Genomic DNA, 23,360 nt, shown 5'->3' with positions numbered 1-23,360 from the left:
CAGCTATAGATAATAACGTTTTGTGATGGGTTTTAGGGTTTTATAACAGATTTATATTGTTATTGAATTATATTTTATTTATTTTTTATATGGCATTTCATAAATTCAAACAAATAAATTACAAGAAAATCAAAATCTTGAAGTAGCTTTTAGCTGGTATAGAAATAATTGAACAAGTTGTAATGAAAACACTGGGTGCATGCAGTAAAGGGAGCATGCCTCACCATGGCAAATATTTGTCTTGCCTCTAGGATCTGTTCAGTTTTCCATGACTGGATATTTCTTCTAAAAAACTTAAAAGCTTACATAAATGATATGATTCATTTTTACACTCTTTAAATGTAATGGCTTTAAAGATGAAATAGATAAATCATAAAGGCTAGAACCATCATTGGGTGCTAACTGGAGAAATAAATATCATCATCACTATTGAAGTAGTGTAGTTTTGCATATCAGTTGCTGGCAATAAAGATGAGGTGACATTCAGGTTCTGCTAGCAAGTTTCCCATAAATAAATGGTTGATCACTGTGTGAACATTATTGCAAAATAATGTATAGGCATTTAGTTGTTTTTTTTTTAACATACTTATTTGGCTTATGTTAAGGGGTATACAGATAGTGGTACCTTAAATCATTAGTCTCAAGGTTGTGCTTCGGAAACTGATCCAAGCAAACTTAATTTTCAAACAAGAATACAAAATATTTCAGTCAAGACTGAAAAATATGTCAATTACATTTATGATAAAATTAAGAAAAAAAATTATGGAATTACATCCAATTAAAACAAAAATAGAACATTTAAAATATTTCTTATGTTTACAATGACGTATACATAATCAAAATTTAGAATTCTGAGATATGTTCAAAATTCCATTTTTGTTCACACTTATTACAAAATAATATCCCAGTCACAAACACATATGGAAAATAGTGATTTACAAACAGAAACAGATTAATTTTTTTAGAGTAATCAAAATTAAACGTTCATGTTTATCTCCTTCTTTGCACAAAGTTGTGAAGAAAAATCCTCCCCACACACTAAATCTGGACAAAAAGTTGATCAAATGACAATTTCTGATTACATGAGTGGTATTCATGGTGTCAACCCCCACTGACCTCTGTCCCTACCAGACCATACAGAATCATTAGTAATGTTTTTTGTACTACTTTTACACCATAATAATTCTATATATTACTGAATGTAATGGCAAGAATTGCGACATAAACAATTCCTAAACAACTTCTTTGTCATCCTAACTCCTGAAGCTGGAGACTGCTGTCTCCCATTCACACAAGAGACTCTAGCTTCATGAGTGGAGTGCATGAGGAATCCAGGGATTCTTTCTCCTCTTTATTCCTGAAGCAGAAGGCTGTTGTTAGAATGGGAGACAGTAGTCTCCAGGTTTGGGAGTGAGTTGCAGAAGGGATCCAGGGATCCTTCCTCCTCTTAATTCCCAAAGCAGGAGGCTGGTGTGTCAATGGGAGACAGCAGCCTCTAGCTCCCAAAGCAGGAAGCAGCATTGATACAACAGCCTTCTGCTTTGGGAGTTAAGAGGAAAAATCTCTGAATTCCTCCTGCACCCCAGTCCTGAAGCTGAAGGCTCTTGTGTCAATGGCAAACAGAAGCCTTCCTCACACTCATTTGACCCACAATTCTCCTGCCTGCTTCTCCCTCTCTCACAGATGGGGCTAGGCCACACCAGGAAGACAAAGGAACCCAGAAAGCCCTGCCTGGTCTCCTCCTCTTCTCCCACAGGGTGTTTGAAGCTCAGTGGGCAGAGAAAGGAGAAGCCTTGTTTGCCCCAGTATCTGGCCACACACGTTGAGCTCCTCATTTCTTACAAGGTACATTAATGCTATAGCCCATTTCTTCCAAAAGGCAACAGTAGCATTGCTAGGGTGGTGGTCGTGGCATCACCCAGTGCAACCTACACCCCCTCTCCATATCACATAGTGATGCCTCTGCCACAAGGTTAGCATAGGCAAGAGGCTTCTTAGCCATTACTCAGCCAGCTATGTGGTTGCTGGTCCCATGATGACTAGGTGGCAAAGGAAGCAGCAACCAATATTGGTTGTTTTGAATGTGCAGTAGAACAGTAGACTTGACATCAAGAAGAAAGGGGGCAGTAGCCAAAAATGTTTGGGGACCACTGACATAAAATGTAAGGATTCATCAAAATGCAACAGAAATAATATACCTGTTTTATGTCTTTTCCAGTTACCTGCAATGAAATCAACTTTTTTGGAACCAGTAATTACCACAAATATTAATGATTAGATTACTCTATTTCATAAGGATACTATTTTGTAGATAAGGAGTTGGATGTCGATTTCATAATAATTAAGTATGATTAAGTTTGAATCCAACTCAATAAATTAACCATTTTAAATATCTCAGATTTATATATAAACATTTGATTATGTATATGAGGTTTTGGTGGGGGTGCCTACCTTCAAGCTGTCTGACAACTTATGGTGACCCCATGAATTTCACAGGGTTTTCTTAGGCAAGAAATATTCAAATGTGGTTGTTATTGTTCTCCTCTAGAGTATAGTCTAAGGCACCAAGAATTCATTGACAGTCCCTCCCCCTTTATTTTGCAGTAATTTATTGTTCCTGACTTTTGTATTGTTTTGTTAGGTTTGGTTGGGCAGGAATTATTTCATTCATGTTAATTTTATCCATACTATAAGTACTATAGTCTTAAAATATTTATTTTTCTATAGTGCAGAATTCAGTGATGGCTTTGTGAACTGGCAGCAAGTGAGATAGAAGAAGCTTGAGTTACTTATTCTGCCATTTTGCTGCTTCTTATGCATAGTGTAATGTGAGAAGGAGTTGGGGGAATGAAGCTACACATCTCCTTCAAAATGGGGTACATGGACTCCACCTGGAGCTAAAATCTCCCTGACTTCATGTATTATACTGGCAATGTGAAGCTTCCTAGCTTTCTCAGTTTGTTTTTACTTTACCAAGCACACTTACTTGTAAATATATTCCACTAAAATGAATGGAATTTACTTCCAAGTAATCTGCTGTGGATCAAGGGTCCAGAGACTCTTAGCATCACTCCCATTTCACTGGAAACCTACCATTAACACACCAAATGACCACCAGTCTGCACTCTGTGTATGACCTCGCCGATTAACTACTTCTGGTGCCATGTATTCCACCGTTCCACAGAAGGAGTATGCTTTTTTCTCATGATCAATGGACTCTTTACTTAAGCCAAAATCTAGAGGGGGAAAATAACAACATAAGCATTTGTATTGGCAAATTAATAGCTGTGTAGCAGGTTACTGATACTTTACATGTGTCCCACCCCACAAGACTGTTTGATTTTTTTTTAAAGGAGTCTGTATGATTTTATTGAATAAATGCTTGCTCTTACATACCTGTTAATTTAATATGTCCTTCTTCATCGAGTAGTATGCTAGAAATAAGAAAAGACCTTTATTTTGTTGTTTGTAACTTTATTAAGTAAATAGTATTTACAACAATCACATCTGGTACAGAAAGTTATATTGAAGGTTTAAATGACAGGAAAAAAAATCCCTAGTCTCTCCACCCCATTGTTCCAGTGTTCCTAGCACTGGAAATGCTGACCAGCTGGCTTCTCTTACCTCATCACGGACACCACCATTAGGACTACTGAGCTATACATGCCTCAGAGCCCACCTTGCACCTACCTAAACTAGCTTGCCATCACTAGTATCAGTTTCCAATACAGTATGCTTTTGACTGAATGCACACAACATCTCCAACTATGGCAGAAAAAGTTTGGCATGGCCCTGCTTTCTCTATAAATTTTAGGTTCAACTTTTTTTCTTTTATACCAAATAAGCAATTTTTTGGTAATATTTGCAACACTTATCTTTTTTTGTTTAAGATATTAAAGTTTCATTTACAAGGAACAAGGTAATTGATATAATGATTTTTAAAAGTTTATTACAATAGCTCTTTCCGTTTAGAAAATTAACCCACACTCCCTCTATGAAATTCAAAATATTTCTCACTTTTCTGGTTTTAGGTCTCTGTATATTATTCCAAGACTATGCAGATGATCTAAAGCAAGTGCTAATTCAGCCAAATAGAATTTGACATCCTCTTCTGTGAACATCACCTAGAAAGTAAAGTGCAGGGTTTTATTTTTTTTAAATAATATGAGAAAAAATACTTTCATAAGTAGAAAGGCATTTTCCAGTTCAAGAGTAAAATCCAACTCTCAGAAGCTTCATATAAATATTTAAATCTGTTTATAAAAGCTTCTGGTGCTATCAATGGAGTGATTATTAATACATGAGACCTGAAATTCTGATTGATGTGGCTGCATAATCAGCCATCAAATGATATTTCAGCAAAGTATATTTGTTACAGCTCTGTTTTTCCCAAAAGAAAAGATTTTAAAAGATTTTAGAGGAAGAATTCAGTGAAAGAAGAACTGCAGTGGAGAAGAGGAAACACTGAAGAGATATAGTAGTTAAATAAATAAATGTAAGTGGACAAATAATTCTCTAAACAGCTGAGTACATTTTTAAATTAGACTTGATCTTTAATATTTTCTAATCATAATTATAATTTACATATTGTTTACCTCTTTGGACAAGCGTGTAAATAAGTCTCCTCCCCTGAGAAAATCTAAAATAAGATACAACTTCCCTTCTGTTTGAAAAGCTGGTGATAAAAAGAAGAAAGTATTTCAGCATCTTCAAGTCATACTCTTAGCCATGCAGATACCTAATTCACTATTATAATTACAGTGGGCCCTCCTTATCCGTGGACTTGCCATCCGCAGATCTGAGCATCTGCAGATGGCAAGCCCTATTGTCCCCAATGGTGACATGGAGGGAGGAGTGGGGGGGGGGGCAAGGGACTTTTGTGCTGTTTTTATTAATGGTGGCATGGGCGCAAGAACAATTGGACTTGAGCATCTGTGGATTTTGGTATTCACAGGGGAGGGAGGTCTGGAATGGATCTCCTGCGGCCCACTGTATTACAAATACATTTGTTCCCATGTTTAATTATAAATCATTCAAAATATGTAAATACAACAGCTGTGTTCTAACAATTATGGGCAGAATCCCCTCCGCCTATGCCCCACAAACAAGTTCTGGAGGGCTAATTTTCCTGTAGAGGGCAGAAAAACATCACTCTGTGTGCAAAAAATAACAAAATATAACAACAGCAGCAACAAAAAATATGTTTCCTGCATATAAAGCAGTTTATTCTATGCAGAAAACATCTATTCTTATGTACAGCCATGTCAGTTTCTTTTGATTTTGTTCTATGCTATGTATTCCACCCTAATCAAGACCTCACCCACCCAAGCATTTTTTACTTTAGTAATTTTGGAAATTCATTAAACTTACCATAATGTAACTTGACAATAAAGGGATGATTAACTTCTACTAAGATATCACGCTCCATTTTTGTCCGAACACGATCACGTACTGTAAGAGATGTTGATCAGCATTTAGTCAAATTAATACTACTAGCTTAGCTTAGCTGGACCTTTGATCTGTTATGCATCAGTTATTTACAACAAAACTTTAAAGTCTTCAAAAACTATTTTCATCATTGATGAAAAAGAAAAATTGTATAAATATGTTTTTCATTCGGTTGATAAAATAACGCAACTCATAATATTATCTAATCAAACTACAAATGGTAATTCAGACAAAACTAAATGTAATACAATAAACAGTGACAAGACGATTCATAACTACCTAAATTTTGCCCAGCAGTAGATGGCTAAATTGTGACATAGGCAGAAGAGTTTCTAATACTCCTACACAGGAACAAGAAAAACAGTGGCCTTCACTATATAACAGAGTTTACATTCCTACAATTCACTCCCATGCTGCACTCTTGAATAGATCTTGACTTTCCAAACACAAAAATCACACAAGATATTGGAGACACAAGGAAACACAAGGGTGCTATAGCTCTAAAATATTTTAACCTAGCTTCTGTCATATTTAAAGGACTGGCCACTACTTATTTCTTTCATCATTTATTTATTGTATTTATATACTCTTCAGTAAAATGAAATCTATGCAACTAGCATTTAAATACATCTCTAAGGCTGCATCTACACTGCAGAAATAATTCAGTTTGACACCACTTTTAACTGCACCAAATTCTCTGACAGAGAAGGCTAAATGTATCACAAAACTACAGTTCTCAGAATTCCACAGCATGGAGCCCTGGCAGTTAAAGTGGTGTCAAACTGAATTATGTCTGCAGTGTGGGTATTCATTTTAAACTGGGTATTCATTTTAGTGACCTACAGAAGGATGCAAGGCTGGGTCGACCCTGAGCCCCTGGCTGGGACTGAACTCACAACCTTATGGTTTGTGAGTGAGTGGCTGCTGCGTCATCAGGGCTCCTACACTACAGATTATTCCTAGTTGAGGCACTTTTCTAGTCTATATTCCTGTTACACTGACAAAGATAGTTGAGGCACTTTTCTAGTCTATATTCCTGTTACACTGACAAAGATCACACACTTTTCATTTGTAGTAGAAATGTGAAGGGCCAACTCAGTGGCCACCTTCAGACTCTGTAATTCCTGACAATGCAGGCTAAGTTGGCTGTCTCTCTATTGCTCCTCCAATCAGTAAACCAAATAATTTTTCTATTGAGGCAGGCCTTTGGCACATGAGCTGGTCTGCTGCTGAAGGAAGTTTAACTACCTAGGTGTTTTTTTAATTGACTTTTACTTTACATTTTGTGTTTGATTCTATAGTTTAGCCTGAGAGTCCCTTTTTGGAGAAAGGGTATAAATTAAATAAATACATATACAGTGGTACCTCGGGATACGAAATACCCAGGTTACGAAATTTTCGGGATACGAAAAAATCCCATAGGAAAACATTGTTCCGGGTTACGAATGTTTTTTCAGGTTACGAAAAAACTTTTGGTGCTTTTTTCGGCTTTTTCGCACGGAATCGCGGCTTTTCCCCATTAGCGCCTATGGCAATTCGGCTTACGAAGGCTTTTCGGGTTACGAACGGTGCCACGGAACGAATTAATTTCGTAACCCGAGACACCACTGTATTCTCAAAGGAAACTACCTTGAAATATGTAGTTTACATATAAAATGGTGATGAGATTACCAGGTAAACATGCTTTAGATTAAGAACAGAACTTACTGAGCACTGTCTCATGTAATATGCATATAGCAACTGACCAGATGCTTCTGGAAATTGGATTTGCATGGCTTAAAAGTTATTTCAATGTGTAGGGCTTTTATTCGCACTAAAACATCATATGTGGACACCCAATTAAATCACTTCAGTTTATTATGACTCAAGGAGGAAAGGGTAGATGGTACTTCTGCTTATCCACTCAGTTCATATCATTTGGTGTCTCAATTTCACTTTGAGAGATCTACAGAACATCCCTAGGAATACCGACCAGGAAAATCATTTACCTCAATTTGGATTTCTCTAGGAAGCATACCTAGTAATACTTTACATACTCATGAATAAATCTAAAAATTTTAATAAAGAAAATTGAGCCAAAAACCCTGAGTCATCTTATACAGAGGTCAATGTAGATAATCTATTTTAACAGATCAATTTTAATTGTATTATGTTTAATTCTTTTTTTAAGGGGGGTTAGATACTGTACTGTATATGTATCATGTATTGTATATTGGTACTGTTTTAAAATGTAAGCTGCTTTGATTGCCCTGCAGCAGAAAAGCAGGATAAAAATAAAGTTTTATTTATATTATTTATTACTGTACTTCAACTTTTACTAAAAAAGGAACCATCCTCTGATGAAAGACAAGAATGTAATCTGTCCTAGAAGCTCTGATCCCGCCCTACCATCCTCCCAGGCTTAATGCAAGGACACTTATGCCTGTTTGAAATTTCTAAATTGTTTGGCAATGTTTTCCTTTGCTTAATCCTTTATCCTTTGTTACAAGCCGCTAGGTTTCACCTTAGACCTATCCACCTGTCATATCAAAATCTGTAATTCTGGCAAAACCTACCCTTGCATTATACATGAGGTCAACTTAAAATCAAGTATATACAGTAATGTATATTTTTTAACAGATCAGGTTCATGGGCAAATTCTTGGCAGAAAGAGCCCACTACTGTGTCAATTTAGGTGCAGATTCATTTGCATATTTAGGCTAAGGCATATATATTGCACACTGACATACAGGACACATTCTGATAAAACATTTCCAGGACACAACAGGTACATGATACATATAACAATCACAAAATAAGGGTTGTCCAAATATCAGTCAGAGTATACTGTACCTGATACATGAAGTACCTCACAGAAATCTGACACCTTTTTTTCTGTTAGGTAAGTCAGTATCAGGAAGCAGAGCTGCTTTGAAGTGTTAGTTTCTGCAAACTATGAGTGCTCTGATGCCAAATTCACACTTTCATTACTATCTTCTCTACCAAATGCCTAGCCTACTTTTGGAAATCGTATAAGCAGAAGAAACCTATGAGCACAGATTATGAACACACCTATCTACATTACCACCAATATCTTTCAGCAAAAATACTATTATATGTAATTTCTATAACGATAGGATTTCTGTTCAGGTTGCATAATTTACCTTTCAGTGTTGCTTTCTTTAGCACTTTCATTGCATACAGCTGTCTGGCATCTGATCCTGAGATTTTTTTGACAAGGAATACCTGTATTAAGCACATGTAAATTTTTTATTACAGCTAGCTATCAAACAACAGAATTTTAATCAATGAATAGCCCAAAGGCAAGAACTTATATACACAAATACAAACCCTATTCACACACAAATCAACTAAGCACATGGAGGAGGCAGAATGACACACAATGAATCTTTCTCCACGCATGCCTGTCATTCCAACTCCACCTTGGATGTAAGGTATAACTGGATTTTCTTGCATGGAGCCCACCAGTCTGATTCATGTTATTTTTATCCCTGATTTTGAATAAATCAGTATCAATTAACTGGCATCTTTAAACATAGGAGTGGGCAACTTTGGCAAGTCTGAGGGCCCCTTTTCTTTCCTAGGACCCTTCCTTAGTTTGCTGCCTTATCCTAGATCAAAATATGCAATAGTTATTCCTGCATATTTTATTCTAGGACAAGGCCACAAACTAACAGTCTGGACAGGTGGTAAAAAAAAATGCTGCCACCACCATTCTCCAAAAACAACAACAACAACAACAACAACAAAAACTAAACCTGAAATGGTTGGAAGTTCATTCTTCCTTTTGAAAACACCTCTTTTTTTAATGTTAAACAGCAGTGCTTTTCAACCTAAAGATGAATCATCATACTTGAAGGCTTCCATGAGAGGCAATTCATTTTTTTCATTTTGCTTAAAACAGGAGAACTAGGAGAATCAGGTTGCCCCAAGGCCATACTTTGCCCACATGCAGTTTTAAAACATGAATACATAGGGTCAAGGAGAAACAATCTGATCCTCCTCACTTATTTTAAAGTATTATTTTCAAGAGAACTCAGATCTCATGAAATGTTTCAGCCGTCTTACCTAGGCCACTGGGCTGAAACAAAGATAAGACTGTTCACTGTTTATCTACAGAACAGAAGTCAAGTGTTGAGGAAATTATTATTTGAAAACATAAATGTGTGGGAAACCACTGTGATTTTAAGGAATACATTCAGCTCATACAATAGTTATTCCTGCATATTTTAATCTAGGATAAGGCAGCAAAAACTAACAGACAATTAAGGAGATTAGAACAAAGGATTCACAAGGTGGCATTATAGAACCAGAGCATTTATTTTGGGAACACAGCTCAGAAAAACCCTTCTGAGCACTGCGACAACTTGTATAAATCAAAAAGTGCTTCCTCACCTTTCCAAAAGATCCCTGTCCTAGTACTTTAAGGAGTTCAAACTGTGAAGGATCTGCTTTTTCATGGCCTTCTTTGACATGGTATGTTATTGCAATCTCTTTAATATTGCCTTCTTCCTGAAAAATAAAATAAAAATAAGTATCTATTTAAATGTCTGGAGTTTATGTCAGGAATATTTTTAAAGGTAGGTATTCAAAATTCACATTCACAGAATTACACATGTTAATAATATAAATACAGATTTCAGTCATTTTAGTGTTTGGCTATTAGAAAGAACAAAAATGTAGAGATTCCAGAAAGAGTTTTATTTCCTCAAATTTAGGGAAACCATCAATTGTGCATGATCATTATTATATTTCCAGATGCACACAGAATAAAGAACTACAAAATAGCAGAAGCCTATGGCTTACACATAATATCACATTGGTAGCTAAGCACTAGTGCAATGGAACTCTCCATCTTTACATACATATGCCCATGGGAAACCAGTACCCTAATCCTCTGGAGGTGTTTGGGAAGGCTAGAGTTAGAAGGGGATTAGCCCTCTCCCAATTCTACTGACTAAAATAGTTCCATCAGAATAAATACCACATTATGAACACCTTTTTTTCAAAATTAAGGCAGCTAAAAGAGAATAATAATAATATGGCAGTATTTTTAGCTACACAGCAGAAATTCTAAAGTTAGACCATTACTGTATAACATCTTTTTAAAGTGTCTTGTAGACTGTTTTCGTTACAAAATATGCAACTGCTACACTATCAGCACAAATGGATCTTCAAAATTACAGCCTTACTTGTTCATGCTAAATGTAGAGACAGCAAAAGCAGAACTACAAGTGATTTGGTTCTATTTTTGGTGCTGCGTACGAAAGATGATTTGTGGATCTCACTGCAAGAAATACACACAATTCCCACTATGAACATTGCAGGAAAAGGAGAGATAGGAGTCTCTCCAACCTCTTCTTTCCTGTTTCTCTATTATGTATTCACTGGTTGGAGATGCATACCCCACAGTGCAATACAGTCAGCCCTCCTTATACACGGATTTTTTATCCACAGATTCAAGCATCCACAGCTTGAAAATATTAAAAAAAGTAAAATTCCTGATAGCAAACCTTGATTTTCCATTTTATATAAGGGACACCATTTTGCTCTGCCACTGTATTTAATGGGACTTGAGCAGCCATGGATTTTGTTATTCACAGGAGATCCCGGAACCAAACCCCAGCAGATAACAAGGTCCCACTGTATTTATTAAAATGCAAAATATGTAATATGTAATTCATACAACTGCACAAAAGTTGTTATATTTGTATCCAATTCCTTCAAGGAGATTAGCTAAGGCAGAACACATAGCTTAATCTCACAATTGGCCTGTGAGGTATGTCAAGATAAATACAGTAAGACTTTGGTATCTGTGGGAGAACCATTCTGGACCCCCTGCCCTGTGGATACCAAAATCCGTGGGACCTCAAGTCCTGTTGTTCCCGGTGGCAGCACATGCATGGCTGCGCCACCATTAAGGACAATGGGATTTCAGGTGAAGTTCCACTGTCCCTAATGGTGGCACAGCCACATGCATGTGACGCCACTGGGGATGACAAGTCCGCAGATAATGAGGCACCACTCTAACAGGCTTGCTCAAAGCCACCCATTTTTTAACAAATAAATAATCCCACCTTTCTCCCAATATGGAACCCAATATGGGTTCCATCAAGCTACCTGGCTGAATCAAATATCTGATATGTCAGTTACTACAAAATTACTGTGTAATATGCAAAGTTCTCCATACATATAAAAGATGCCAAGAGTTTCAGAACTGTATTACAACATGACAAAATACCTGGGTTTTATATTTGTAAGTGATGCATAACATAATAACTGGATATTTATTGGTTTATCAAGCAACAAAAGTATTGCTTGATACTTTTGTTGTTTGATTAAGCAACAAAAATAGTTGTTGCAGCCCCTTTAGCTGAGCGAGTTCAACTCACGGTGTACAGAGAGATAAGGACCTTCTTATCCTGGAATGTCTGGGAAACTCTTCCTTTGCTAGAAGGGGTGATTTTCTCCACCTTTGTCTGTGAAAGTGTCAGCACTTTTCAGAACAAGAGAAGGAGGCTATTTAAAGTTTAGGAAAAATCGGGGTACCCGTCTGGTCCTAAGGGAATTGATGTGGGCATAATCCAGTCCAGGAAACAAGTCTGTGGGGCAGCATCTAATCCATCATGAGGACCCCATTAGAAGGCAGCTCTAAAAAAAGGGTCACCGAATAAATGTGAGCTAGATTTGCCTTTGCTTTAGCTTTTAATTGCTGTATCCCTTTTAAGATCTTTACATAATCAATAAATCATCATTTTATTGCACCTGCGACTATAGCATTTTGATAGGCCCTTGAGCCTGGTTGAATTGAAACCTGTCTGGACCAGGAGCCCAGAACTTTTACAGATACTGCAGACAAAATCTTTGTGATTTTGTACAGTATTTCACAACAGTGTAAACCAGGAAGTGCTGTCCTGTCAGCAGCTGACTTAATGCTACTTGTTAACATGATGACAGAAGAAATACTGCACAATTTCAAGGGATGCAATAACTATATATAGCCTTTTGATCAAAGGAAAACATGCTTCATTTGTCCTCTACCAAAACATTTTATTAAGTCAGGTATAAATCCTTAAAACTCAAGCACACAAGCAGAGCAATATAAGCAATCTGTAACAATGCTTCAAAATAAAGAGCTAAGTGTCTTACTGTTACTGCAGTAGAACTGTGATTTTTCACATTATTCTAGACCTACCAGTGAAGATTCCCCCCCCCCCCCCGTTTAAAACCTGTCTAAGCAATGTTTCCCCTGTCTAAAGCTTTAGAACAATTTTGTACATAATATTTTGCTTTACAAAATATCCAGTAATTCTGACAGAGTGCAACTATGCTTATGTTATTCAGTTTCAAGCCAATACACAGGAATATGAACATCGGCAATATTTTCAATCTGTAAAGCCATATGGCCAAACTGTTTTTTCCCCCTAAGAGCTTCTGCAACACAGAGAAAGTGAGTATTGCACTGTCAATATGCTACTCTCCCCACAAACCTTAATACAAACCATAATTCTATGCCTGTTCAAGTACCTTGGTTACCTCCAGACAATTGCTTCTTTAATGTACCATGCAGCATTAACATTTGCAGTGAGCTAGCAAGCCTGCCAGAGTTACTTTTACAACAGGAATGCAGGTTGGTCCTTAGAATGAATTTATAACATGTTTGACTACTTCTTTATGGAAGTTAAATCAATAATCCACATTTTCATATTATGTTATATAAGGAAATGTGGACTTCCTAAGGAATTTCTGAACAGCAGCTTGGTTTAGGGAGAGTTTCATGCTACAGTGAAGGAAACAATATGACAAAAAGAGCAATTTGAACTGTGTCACCATATTACTAGTTTTTATCCTGTGCTAGCAGGGATATATTTGCTGAATCAGCATGTCAGGCACCTGAAAAATCATCTTCTTTGAAGACTTACCTTTCCTAGTCAAGACAGTGATGTTAGACATTTGCATACCTCAGTGTAAAAGGATATAACTGACATTTATTTGCACTCCAGCATGTACACACAGGTATACAGCATTCCTCATTCACTTAATCAAATGAAAAAGCTCTCCTGAATACAGGGCTTTTGTTTATATATATGCTAAGGTGCTCTGCAAAAGGTTCAAACATGGAAACAAAGGTCACAGACAATCAACCAATCACTCATGTATAAAAGTAAATAAGCATGCCCCCCCCCCACACACACACACAGAGCCGCCCTTCTTATACACGAACTTTTTATACACGGATTCAAGCATCCATGGTTTGAAAATGTTAAAAAAAAGTATAAATTTCAAATATCAAACCTTGATTTTCCATTTTTTATAAGGGACACCATTTTGCTATGTTCCATATTTAATGGGACTTGAGCATACACGGATTTTGTTATACGCGGGGGATCTTGGAACCAAACTCCAGCATATAACAAGGGTCCACTGTATATGCAGTGAGATTTGCTATCTGTAGTGAACTGGCAATGACAAGCCTGGGTTATCACAGCTCAGAGAAAACACAAACAAAGAAAAGTGGCAGTGAAACAGGAAAATTTCACACTAGGCCTTCCTGACAAAGGCCTGTTACAGACTGCCAAAATAAAGTTGCTTTGAGTCTCTTTGGAGATATGCTATTTAAATGATGCATGGGTCCTAAGAATCTGGAAGCTGCACCAAAGCTGCACTCCAGTGCTTAGGAATGGAGTGTGGCTTTGGCGTGATCTCCGGACTCTTAGGACCCATGCATCATTTAAATAGCATATCTCCAAAGAGACCCGAAGCAGCTTTATTTTGGCAGTCTGTAACAGGCCAAAGAAACTGAAAGAATACATCTTATGTTACAAAGCATAGTAGATCCAAAATACAAGTCTTGTATTATTTATTTATTTGTATTGTGCTTCCTCCCAAAATTGGGACTCAAAGCGGTGTACAATCTAAAAATCCAGTACAATTAAAACTTACAAAAGTGACAATTAAAATGGAAGTAAACTATTACAATATTAAAACAGATCATTTGTTTAAAAATAAAATACAATTTAAAAAGATAAAAGCACCTAAAAACAAAACACTTAATCACTGGGAAAGCTCTGGAGGCACTGTTTTACAATGCTTCCATTCCATTCCTTCATGGAGAGGGCAAGCCTAGTTGGAGGTGCTGCAGGGCTTTTGTTTGACTCCTTGGATGTTTGTCTGTAGAGCCCCCTCAGAGTGCCATTCTGTCCTTCATACTATTTTAGCATTTACAGAAAGACATGGGAAAAGGTTGTTTGGAGTTTTGAGATCCAGTGATACTTTCTTTTTTTCCATGTAATTCCAAGGAAGCTGTTTAGGTTCTGAATCAATGACTGCTATTATGGTAGTAATGAACTGGACAAGAGAAAACAAATTGAACCTTCCTCCAGACAAGGCAGGGGATCTCCTGGTCTGCTATAAGGAAGATCAATGAATAGCAATTCAGCCTGTGTTGAATGGGGCTATACTTCTCCTAAAGATGGAGGTTCACAGTCTGGGTGTGCTCATAGATTCCGTCCTGAGCTTTGATGTTCTGAGTTCTGCAATGGCCAGAAGTGCATTGGTAAAAATAAAACTAGGGCACCATTTGCACTCGTTCCGGCAAATGTATGATCTGGCCAAGGTGACAAAAGCTTTAGTTACAGATCATTTGTTTACTGAAACATAATCCACATTAGTTTGCTTTGAAAAGTGTGGATAAACCTCAAAGTTGCCACTAGAGTAGGTCAACAGCTCTACTGGCTATTGTTTTGTTCTTGGGCACAATTCAAAGAGTTGTTTGTGACCTATAAGACCATATATGCCTCAAGTCCAGGCCATCTGCAGAGGATATTTTCCCATTCAAGTCTGCCCAGGATTTGAAATCTGTCAGGGAGGCCCCCTGTCTTGGTCTTGTCACCCTCACAGGTTATGTGGGAAATTCCTTACTGGTGTCTACTGTCCAAGCTCTAGAACTCCTTTCCAAAGTCAGCTAGATTATCTTCCCACTTGATATCCTATTATCAACAGATGACCTTTTTATTACATTAGGTTTTTGGAAATTGACTGTTTTATAAGAAAAGAGCTTTTAACAGTGTGATGTCTTTGCCATTTAAATGAATTTGTTTCAATTGATTTTCACTGTATAGAAGGTTAAATTACATTTTAACATTAACTTTCTGTTTTTATTTATATGTGTTTTTATACTTTATCTGGCATCTCCTTTCATTTCTGTAACCAGCTTTGAATGTCAACTCTGAGGGGAAATGGGATGCTGAAGGTAGTAGTAGCAATAGTAGTAAGTTATAACAGAACTTGGATAAATCCAATAAAATTAATTAGTAACATATTCAGAAAATAACAAGAACTACCTTAGGGAATTTATTCATTGCCTTTGGTATTTTAAAAGAATTAGAAAAGCTGATGGAGAGTATATTATCAAGGGCTGTTCACAGAATGTGCAAGTTAAATTGCTAGTGCACCTCTGAATTTTAGGCAGTAGATCAAAGAGTGCTAGAAGGCCTACTGTTTCCACATCATGCTTGTGGACTTTCCAGAATCATCCAGCCAACAAATGTGAGAAATAGGATATATGATGGTCAAAGGCTTTCCTTCTATTCCTAAATATACATAGCTTCCTTCTGCACAATGCATTAATCATGAATATGGATATAGTAACAATAAATAAAGATCCCCAATACCCTTTGTCAGTTATGCTCTGGCTGTTCTATTTCGAAATCTATCAAAGACATAAGCCAGGCATTTTAGAGGATACATTGCCTCCAAACAACCTGGGATCTTGTCTTAGAAGAAAGACAATCAATGCCTTTAAATCACTTCAGTCATGCCCATACTCTTTGTAGATGAGAAATGGGTGCTGAATGAAAAATGGAGTGGGTACTCCAGCAAGGGATATCAAAGAAAATTCAAGTATAATACTACAAGCTATGGAGGCTCCTCCACAGATATCCCAACCACAGCAATGACATTTTGCAGGCATTTAACTTTCCATTAATAATGAGATAGTTTTGCTGCTTTTTATTCTATCATAACATGTCAAATGGACAAGTTGAAAATAGATGTAAATGGGTTTCCTGGCTCCTTTCCCACCCATACTGTTATATGTAAAAAATTCTTGGCACATCATACTTAACTCTCTCAAGAGTCTGCAAAATTTTAAATTCTTTAATGAATGTCTGAGCAAGGACTTTGAAAGATTACCTGGATTATAAGAAATGGCCTTTTATGGAACATCTCAAATGATCTGGGACAATCTTAATGTTTAACAATAAGGTAACCCATCATATTTGTAGTTATGGAGTCATCCCAAATAAGTGTTTACACCAAAGTTTTAGCACTCCTAGTTTTTTTTAAATTAAAATACAAATATTAGCATTATCAACTTATTTGTAAAGCAGTAAAATACATCCTAGCAGACATAGGAATGTTTTACTTAACCATTTACCTGTAATATATTTTAAATAGTAGTTTGAAGGCTAAAGACAGCTTTCAGTAAAATACTATAGTACCAGCATAAGCAATAAACCTAACATGCACAATCTACAGCATGCTACAAAAGAGAAATACCTCTTCTAACAGCATGGCTATTGTTACATAAACCTTGATTGCATCTCGATTACATTACTGTAATGTTCTTTAACTGTGGACTGCCTCTGTGGAAATGTCTGTTTGCCAAGAATGTATCAGATAATGAAATCTGCCTGAGGCTATATTGCACCATTTCATCTGGGGCTCTACTTCACTAGCTGGGTGACAGGCCCTTCTTAATAGTGGCACCATTTTGTTGAAGTCTTTGTCAGTTCAGTCTATTACTTTAACCCAGGGGTAGGCAACCTTTTTGAGCCGTGGGTGGGTTGGTGTCCCTCAGACAACCGGGGGGCCGAAATCGGGGGGTGGAGCTTCCACCCCGGGGGCGGGGCCACATGCTGGAGGCGGAGCTTCCACCCCTGGGGCGGAGCTTCCCCACCCGGGGCGGAGCTTCCACCCCCGGGGGCCATGCCACCTCCTCTTTGCCGGCCCCTGACGGGGCCCCAGGCCCTGTCAGAGGCCAGGAAAGACCGGCGGGACCGCCAGCGCTGGAGGCCTCCCCGTCTTTGCTGGCCCTGACGCCAGGGCCCCGCTGCCGCCGTCGGAGCCCTCCTGGAGGGCCCTGCGCGACGGCAACTGGCCCCCCCGCAGGGCCCCTGGGAGGCCAGTTGCTGTCCCTTGGGCCCTCCAGGAGGGCTCCTGTGACTGCAGCGGGCCTCCCAGAGGGCCCGTTGCCTTTGCTGGGGTTCCTCCAGGAGGCCCAAGGGACAGAAAATAGCCTCCCAGGGGCCCACTGCCGTCACAGGAGCCCTCCTGGGGGACCCTGGTGCAGGCAACGGGCCTCGGGGAGGCGCTCTGCCGTCGCAGGAGCCCTCCTGGAGGCCCAAGGACAGCAACTGGCCTCCAGGGGCCCGCTGCCGTCGCAGGACCCTCCTGGGGGCCCCAGTGACGGCAACTTGCCTCCCAGGGGCCCGCTGCCGTCGCAGGAGCCCTCCTGGAGGGAGCCCCAGCAACGGCAAACTGGCCTCCCAGGGGCCCGCTTGCCGTCGCAGGAGCCCTCCTAGGGGCCCCAGGGCGGCAACTGGCCTCACAGGGACCCCCTGCCGTCGCAGGAGCCCTCCTGGGGGGCCCCAGCGGCGGCAACTGGCCTCCCAGGGGCCCCCTGCCATCGCCGGAGCCCTCCTGGGGGCCCCGCGGCAGCAACTGGCCTCCCAGGGGCCCCCTGCCATCGAGGAGCCCTCCTGGGGGCCCCAGGGCGGCAACGGCCTCCCAGAGGCCGTTGCGGTCCGGAGCCCGTGTCGAGGCTCCAGGGACACAGCGGGCTTCCCAGAGGCCGTTGCGGCTTCTGGAAGCCCCGTTTCGGGGCTCCGGACGTCATCAGCTGGCCTCCCAGAGGCCCGTTGCGGCTGCTGGAGCCCCGTTTCGGGGCTCCGGAGGCCGCAGCGGGCCTCGTAATGGGCACCGCCATTTTGCCCTTCAAATGGCGGCGAAATCTGCGCACGTCTTTTTGGTCGCGCGAGATTTCGCCGCCATTTTTAAAGAGCAGCAACTGCTTCCAGGGCCCGCTGCCGTCGCAGGAGCCCTCCTGGAGGGCCCCAGCGATGCAACTTGCCTCCAGGGGCCCCTGCCGCCGTGGAGCCCTCCTGCAGGGACCTGCGCGGCAACGGGCCTCCAGGGCCCGCTGCCACGTTGGAGCCCTCCTGGAGGACCCTGGTGCAGGCAACGGGCCTCTGGGGGCCCTCTGCCGTTGCAGGAGCCCTCCTGGAGGGCCCAAGGACAGCAACTGGCCTCTCAGGGGCCCACTCGCGTCACAGGAGCCCTCCTGGGGACCCTGGTGCTGGCAACGGGCCTCTGGGAGGCCCTCTGCCGTCGTAGGAGCCCTCCTGGAGGGCCCAAGGGACAGCAAACTGGCCTCCCAGGGGCCCACTGTTGTCACAGGAGCCCTCCTGGAGGGCCCCAGCGACGGCAACTTGCCTCCCAGGGGCCCGCTGCCGCCGTTGGAGCCCTCTGCAGGGAACCTGCAATGGCAACGGGCCTTCCAGGGGCCCACTGCCGCCGTTGGGAGCCCTCCTGGAGGACCCTGGTGCAGGCAACGGGCCTCTGGGAGGCCCTCTGCCGTCGCAGGAGCCCTCCTGGAGGGCCCAAGGGACAGCAACTGGCCTCCCAGGGGCCCGCTGCCGTCGGCGGCGGGAGGGAGCAGGGGCCAGCGGAAAGGCGCCCGCGGGCCGGAGGTTGCCGACCCCTGCTTTAACCTAATAAGAAAAACACTCTTATTTCTACATGTTTCAGTCATAAGTTTTGCTCAATGTGACCTACTTTTATTGAGATTCCTATCAACTTTTTCACTTCTCCTTTGGAGTTTTGCTGACTGTCATTTTATTTGTCACAACTGGATACTGGGTTTATCTTCTTTTTCAAAGGTTTATGATATTTGGATGACACCATGTTTTTAAGAAGATGACTCAGTTCTCATATAAACCTCTCCTGTGCACAATTTCCTTTTCCTCCATCCCCTTTTATTCAGGAAAAGATTTAGAATTTTTTTCCAAAATTCATTATGTAAGCAAGGTTTAGTTTGTTTTAGACAAGCTGGCCTTAAATATACTGGTTAAGTGTCTTGAAAGCCTACACAAGACACAAAGTGCAAATAAGCATTGTTATCATTCATTATAAAATTCAGATTGTATTTCTTAAAGCATTCACACTCTGTCCTTCCAAAGTAAGTATTCTAAAACGTTATTAATTGAATCACATGTTGAAGATTTAAAACTAAAGTTTGGGAAACTCAAAAACATAAACCAAATATTATTAGATCAGTAATAGGTCAGTAATATTACATACTTACTTTAAAAAAATTAATTACAAACTTGCTGAAGAGTTGAATAGCAATAGCAATAGCAGCTTGATTTATATACTGCTTCATACCACCTATTCTAAGTGGTTTACAACTGTAAGCTACCACCAACAAGCTGGGTACTTATTTTAACGACCTCAGAAGGATGCAAGCCTGAGTCAAGCTTGAGCCCTGGCTGGTATTGAACTTGCAACCTTAAGGTTTGTGAGTGAGTGGCTTCAGTACAAGTACTTAACCACTGCACCACCAGGGCTCCTGAGAATGGTTAAAAGAGAAAAACTTGACTAAGTTCAAAGTGACCATGCAGCTCACATCCACACTGTCAAAATAATCCAGTTTAACACAACATTAATTGCCATGGCACAATGCTATAGAATTCTGGGAAATTCCCAGAATTTCATAGCACTGAGCCATGGCAGTTAAAGTGGTGTTAAATTGGATTATTTCAGCAGAATGGATGCAGTCCAAGTGACATAACCTCTAATCTCATGCTGTTTCTCTAGGCGCAAGAGGTGAAAACTGCACTGCAATGGGGAAGGGCCAATACAAGATATTTTGCTGACTCAGGCAAAAAACAATGTGACACCGTGACATGTACAAAAGCCAAGCCCAGTGAGTTATAGTTCAACACTGAGAACAGAACACAATCTATCACACCCAAAGGCAACAGACTAGCTTTGGCAGCACTACCTTCCTCATATCTCACTAGTGCCACATTATATAACTCTGGGAACAGAGACAAATATGATCTTCATTTTTTTCTAGGAAGCAGTCAAGAAGGACTAGGACCTAAATTCAATTGTGATATATTCCAACACTTTAAAACATTTCTGTTACTAGGCTTGATTTTCATTTCTCCTTTACACAGAAATAAAGACAAAAATAAAAAAAATGTATATTTAATGAAGCTAGGTGGCAAGCACAAGCCAAAGGAGATTGGTAATAATGTCAATTTTATCACATAGTCCTGGCCCGCAAGCTAGCCCTCAGATGTAACAGATGCTTTTCTGTCACCAGTGTAGAAACTGGGGGCCAAGGCAGCTCGGTAAAACTGCCTTCCGGGTAGCTTGGGAATGTGGAATATACACACCGCACACCCCCAAAACATCTGGAAGCCACTGCAAGATGCAGGGAGCGACTGCAAGATACTCTGGGGGCATCTGTTTCAGCCTTAAGATTTTGTTGACCAGTATAATATTTGAGACAAGGACAACTTCAGCACAGTCTGGATAAAAATCACCCAGCTACAGCTACGTACATAGCAGAGTATAAAAGCAGAACTCCCCAGCTATTGGTATTAGCAGTGCACTGATTACTTTTCACACTTAAAAGAAACAATAAACAACAATTGATTCTTCCAATGTTCCTGGAGGTTTTTATCTTCAATTATAATATATATATACACACACACACACACACACACACACAATACTGCAAATACACATACATATATACATACACACCTCTCTGACTTATAATCAACTTCAAAGTCTGCTTCACAGCGCCAAACCTAGTCACACACACACAAACACACACCACAATAATCACACACTGCTGCTTCAGCCATAGCTCTTAACCAACCAAACATTCCAATTGTCAACTCTCAACAGTCATCTGTCAATCAAAATATATTTCTGTTGTTTAGAGACATATTACACCAACAGATTTACTTGTTATCCTATAGAGCAGGGGCAGGCATCTGTACAGGGACTGAGTGCCATTGCCCACTCTGCACCTACCTAGAGGGCTGCACCAGCATGTTCTAAGTGATATGATATTCCGGTTGCCATTTTGGCCAATTTACAGCCATTTGTTTCAATTTCTTGTGCTTGGCAGAGGTTGGGAGGCTTTGGAGAGAGTTAGGGCATGTCAACCTTGTGGCTTGGGCACATCTGGAGCAGTTTTCCAGCAATTTTTTTTCTTTTTGGTCTGGGGGCTTTGATAGGGCTTCTGGGAAGCTGCATGGGCTGTACTTATAGCCCCAAGGGCCACGTGTGGCCCACAAACCACACTGCTCATTCTTGCTATATAGTATTATTGACAGTGGAAGAAGCAATGATGTAATAACATGTAGCATCTTAGAATGTATGAAGCACATCACATATTAATTTGCTGTAAATTTAAACCAACTCTAGCCAACATTATTTTTCTTCTCATCGAAATCAGGGTGGTGTATGAAACTGAGAAATAACTTGCTGAAAATCTCTACAGAACTCATGACAAGAGTGATATTCCTTTTTTTTTTTTTTTTTACATAATTCCAATTAGGATCATTCTGTTCTGTAGCTCAGCCCTCATCAGTTTTGTGGCAGTAACTCAATATTATCTGCACTAGAAAAATTACCAACAAATGTCTCAATAATTATTACTGATGATCACAAGGGAAAGGTGACATTCCTAAATATGATGAATCGCTATGCTTATGGAGTTACAAATTACTACTAGAAACTTACTAAAACTTCCAGCAAGCATATTCCAATAAACATATGGTTTTTTTTACATTTATGAGATTCACAATTCATTGTCAATATTCTCTTATGAATTTGGAATGTAAAATTGATGCTCATAGTACATTGGCATTGTTATATTTATTAAACAGAATGAACAGCAGTCTAAAATAAACTACCTGACATCACAGAACTGGGGAATGCCATATAATACCTAAAGTACATGTGGTTCCAATATATTTAACTGATATGAAGGGATCAAGATCTGCATCTCCCCTCCTGACTAGGACTTTTTTTTGGTGACTTAACTATAGTGAAGTCAAGCAGGCAGGTCAAGTTGCAGGTAGGAAACTGTAGCAAATAGAGAGACAATATTAGCCTTCTAATCATGTGGCTAAGCCAGAAATATTATTTAGGGACATGATTCTTGCTTAGGGTGGCAAAGATCTGAATTCCATTTCCAGATAAGTCTGTTTATAAAAAGAGAGGGGGCCATATCTTTATTTAAATTTATGATGATACTCATTAGCAAAAGAAACTTGCTCTGATTCTCCATGTATCTTGCTATTAGCTGACATCAGCTATAATGGATAAATGGAAACTTCACATTCAGAGCAGAGCTTGAAAAGTTTTCCCCCCCCCCCATAACTCCCAAAATTCTCAGCCAGTTCACTAAGCTTGTCAAAAATATCAGTCACACACACACACACACACACACACACACACACAATTCTGTAGTCCCCCCCCCTCTCTCTATATATATATTGATGGGACTACAGAATTGTAGATGCAATAGTGGTAAAATCTGGGAGGATTTGAAATACAGTTGCCCCTTGGAACTTGTGGGGGATCTGTTCTGAGAGCCCCTGCGAGTTCCGAAATGCATGCATATTCAAGCCTCATAGGCATGTGGGGCACGCGGCACAGGTGTACCCCCATTGGGGTTAATGATGGACTTGCCTCCACAGATTTCCAAGTCTGTGGATTTCAAGTCCGTTGACTTGGAGGAGCGACTGTACGTACTTAACTTATTTTTATGAGAACTAGATGTTAAGAGATAATGCTGGTTTACTCATGAATACTTAATTTTA

General features: G+C 40.0%; 1 protein-coding gene across 2 annotated transcripts in view; it reads right to left on the bottom strand.

The window, feature by feature from the left end:
- Positions 1 to 23,360, bottom strand: part of RPS6KA3 (ribosomal protein S6 kinase A3) — a 55,560-nt gene that overhangs the window by 24,295 nt on the left and 7,905 nt on the right. For both annotated transcript variants that reach the window (XM_042456651.1, XM_042456653.1), the window contains exons 3-9: positions 9,844 to 9,960; positions 8,592 to 8,673; positions 5,371 to 5,451; positions 4,596 to 4,675; positions 4,018 to 4,124; positions 3,397 to 3,434; positions 3,094 to 3,236 (exon numbers count right to left, since the gene is read on the bottom strand). In XM_042456651.1, the coding sequence (XP_042312585.1) occupies positions 3,094 to 3,236; positions 3,397 to 3,434; positions 4,018 to 4,124; positions 4,596 to 4,675; positions 5,371 to 5,451; positions 8,592 to 8,673; positions 9,844 to 9,960 (648 nt within the window). The remainder of the gene's footprint in view (positions 1 to 3,093; positions 3,237 to 3,396; positions 3,435 to 4,017; positions 4,125 to 4,595; positions 4,676 to 5,370; positions 5,452 to 8,591; positions 8,674 to 9,843; positions 9,961 to 23,360) is intronic.

The sequence above is a fragment of the Sceloporus undulatus genome, chromosome 3, assembly GCF_019175285.1.
Source record: "Sceloporus undulatus isolate JIND9_A2432 ecotype Alabama chromosome 3, SceUnd_v1.1, whole genome shotgun sequence".
Classification (NCBI taxonomy): domain Eukaryota; kingdom Metazoa; phylum Chordata; class Lepidosauria; order Squamata; family Phrynosomatidae; genus Sceloporus; species Sceloporus undulatus.
Note: the sequence above shows the minus strand (reverse complement) of the source record. Positions and strands in the feature narration are given on the sequence as shown.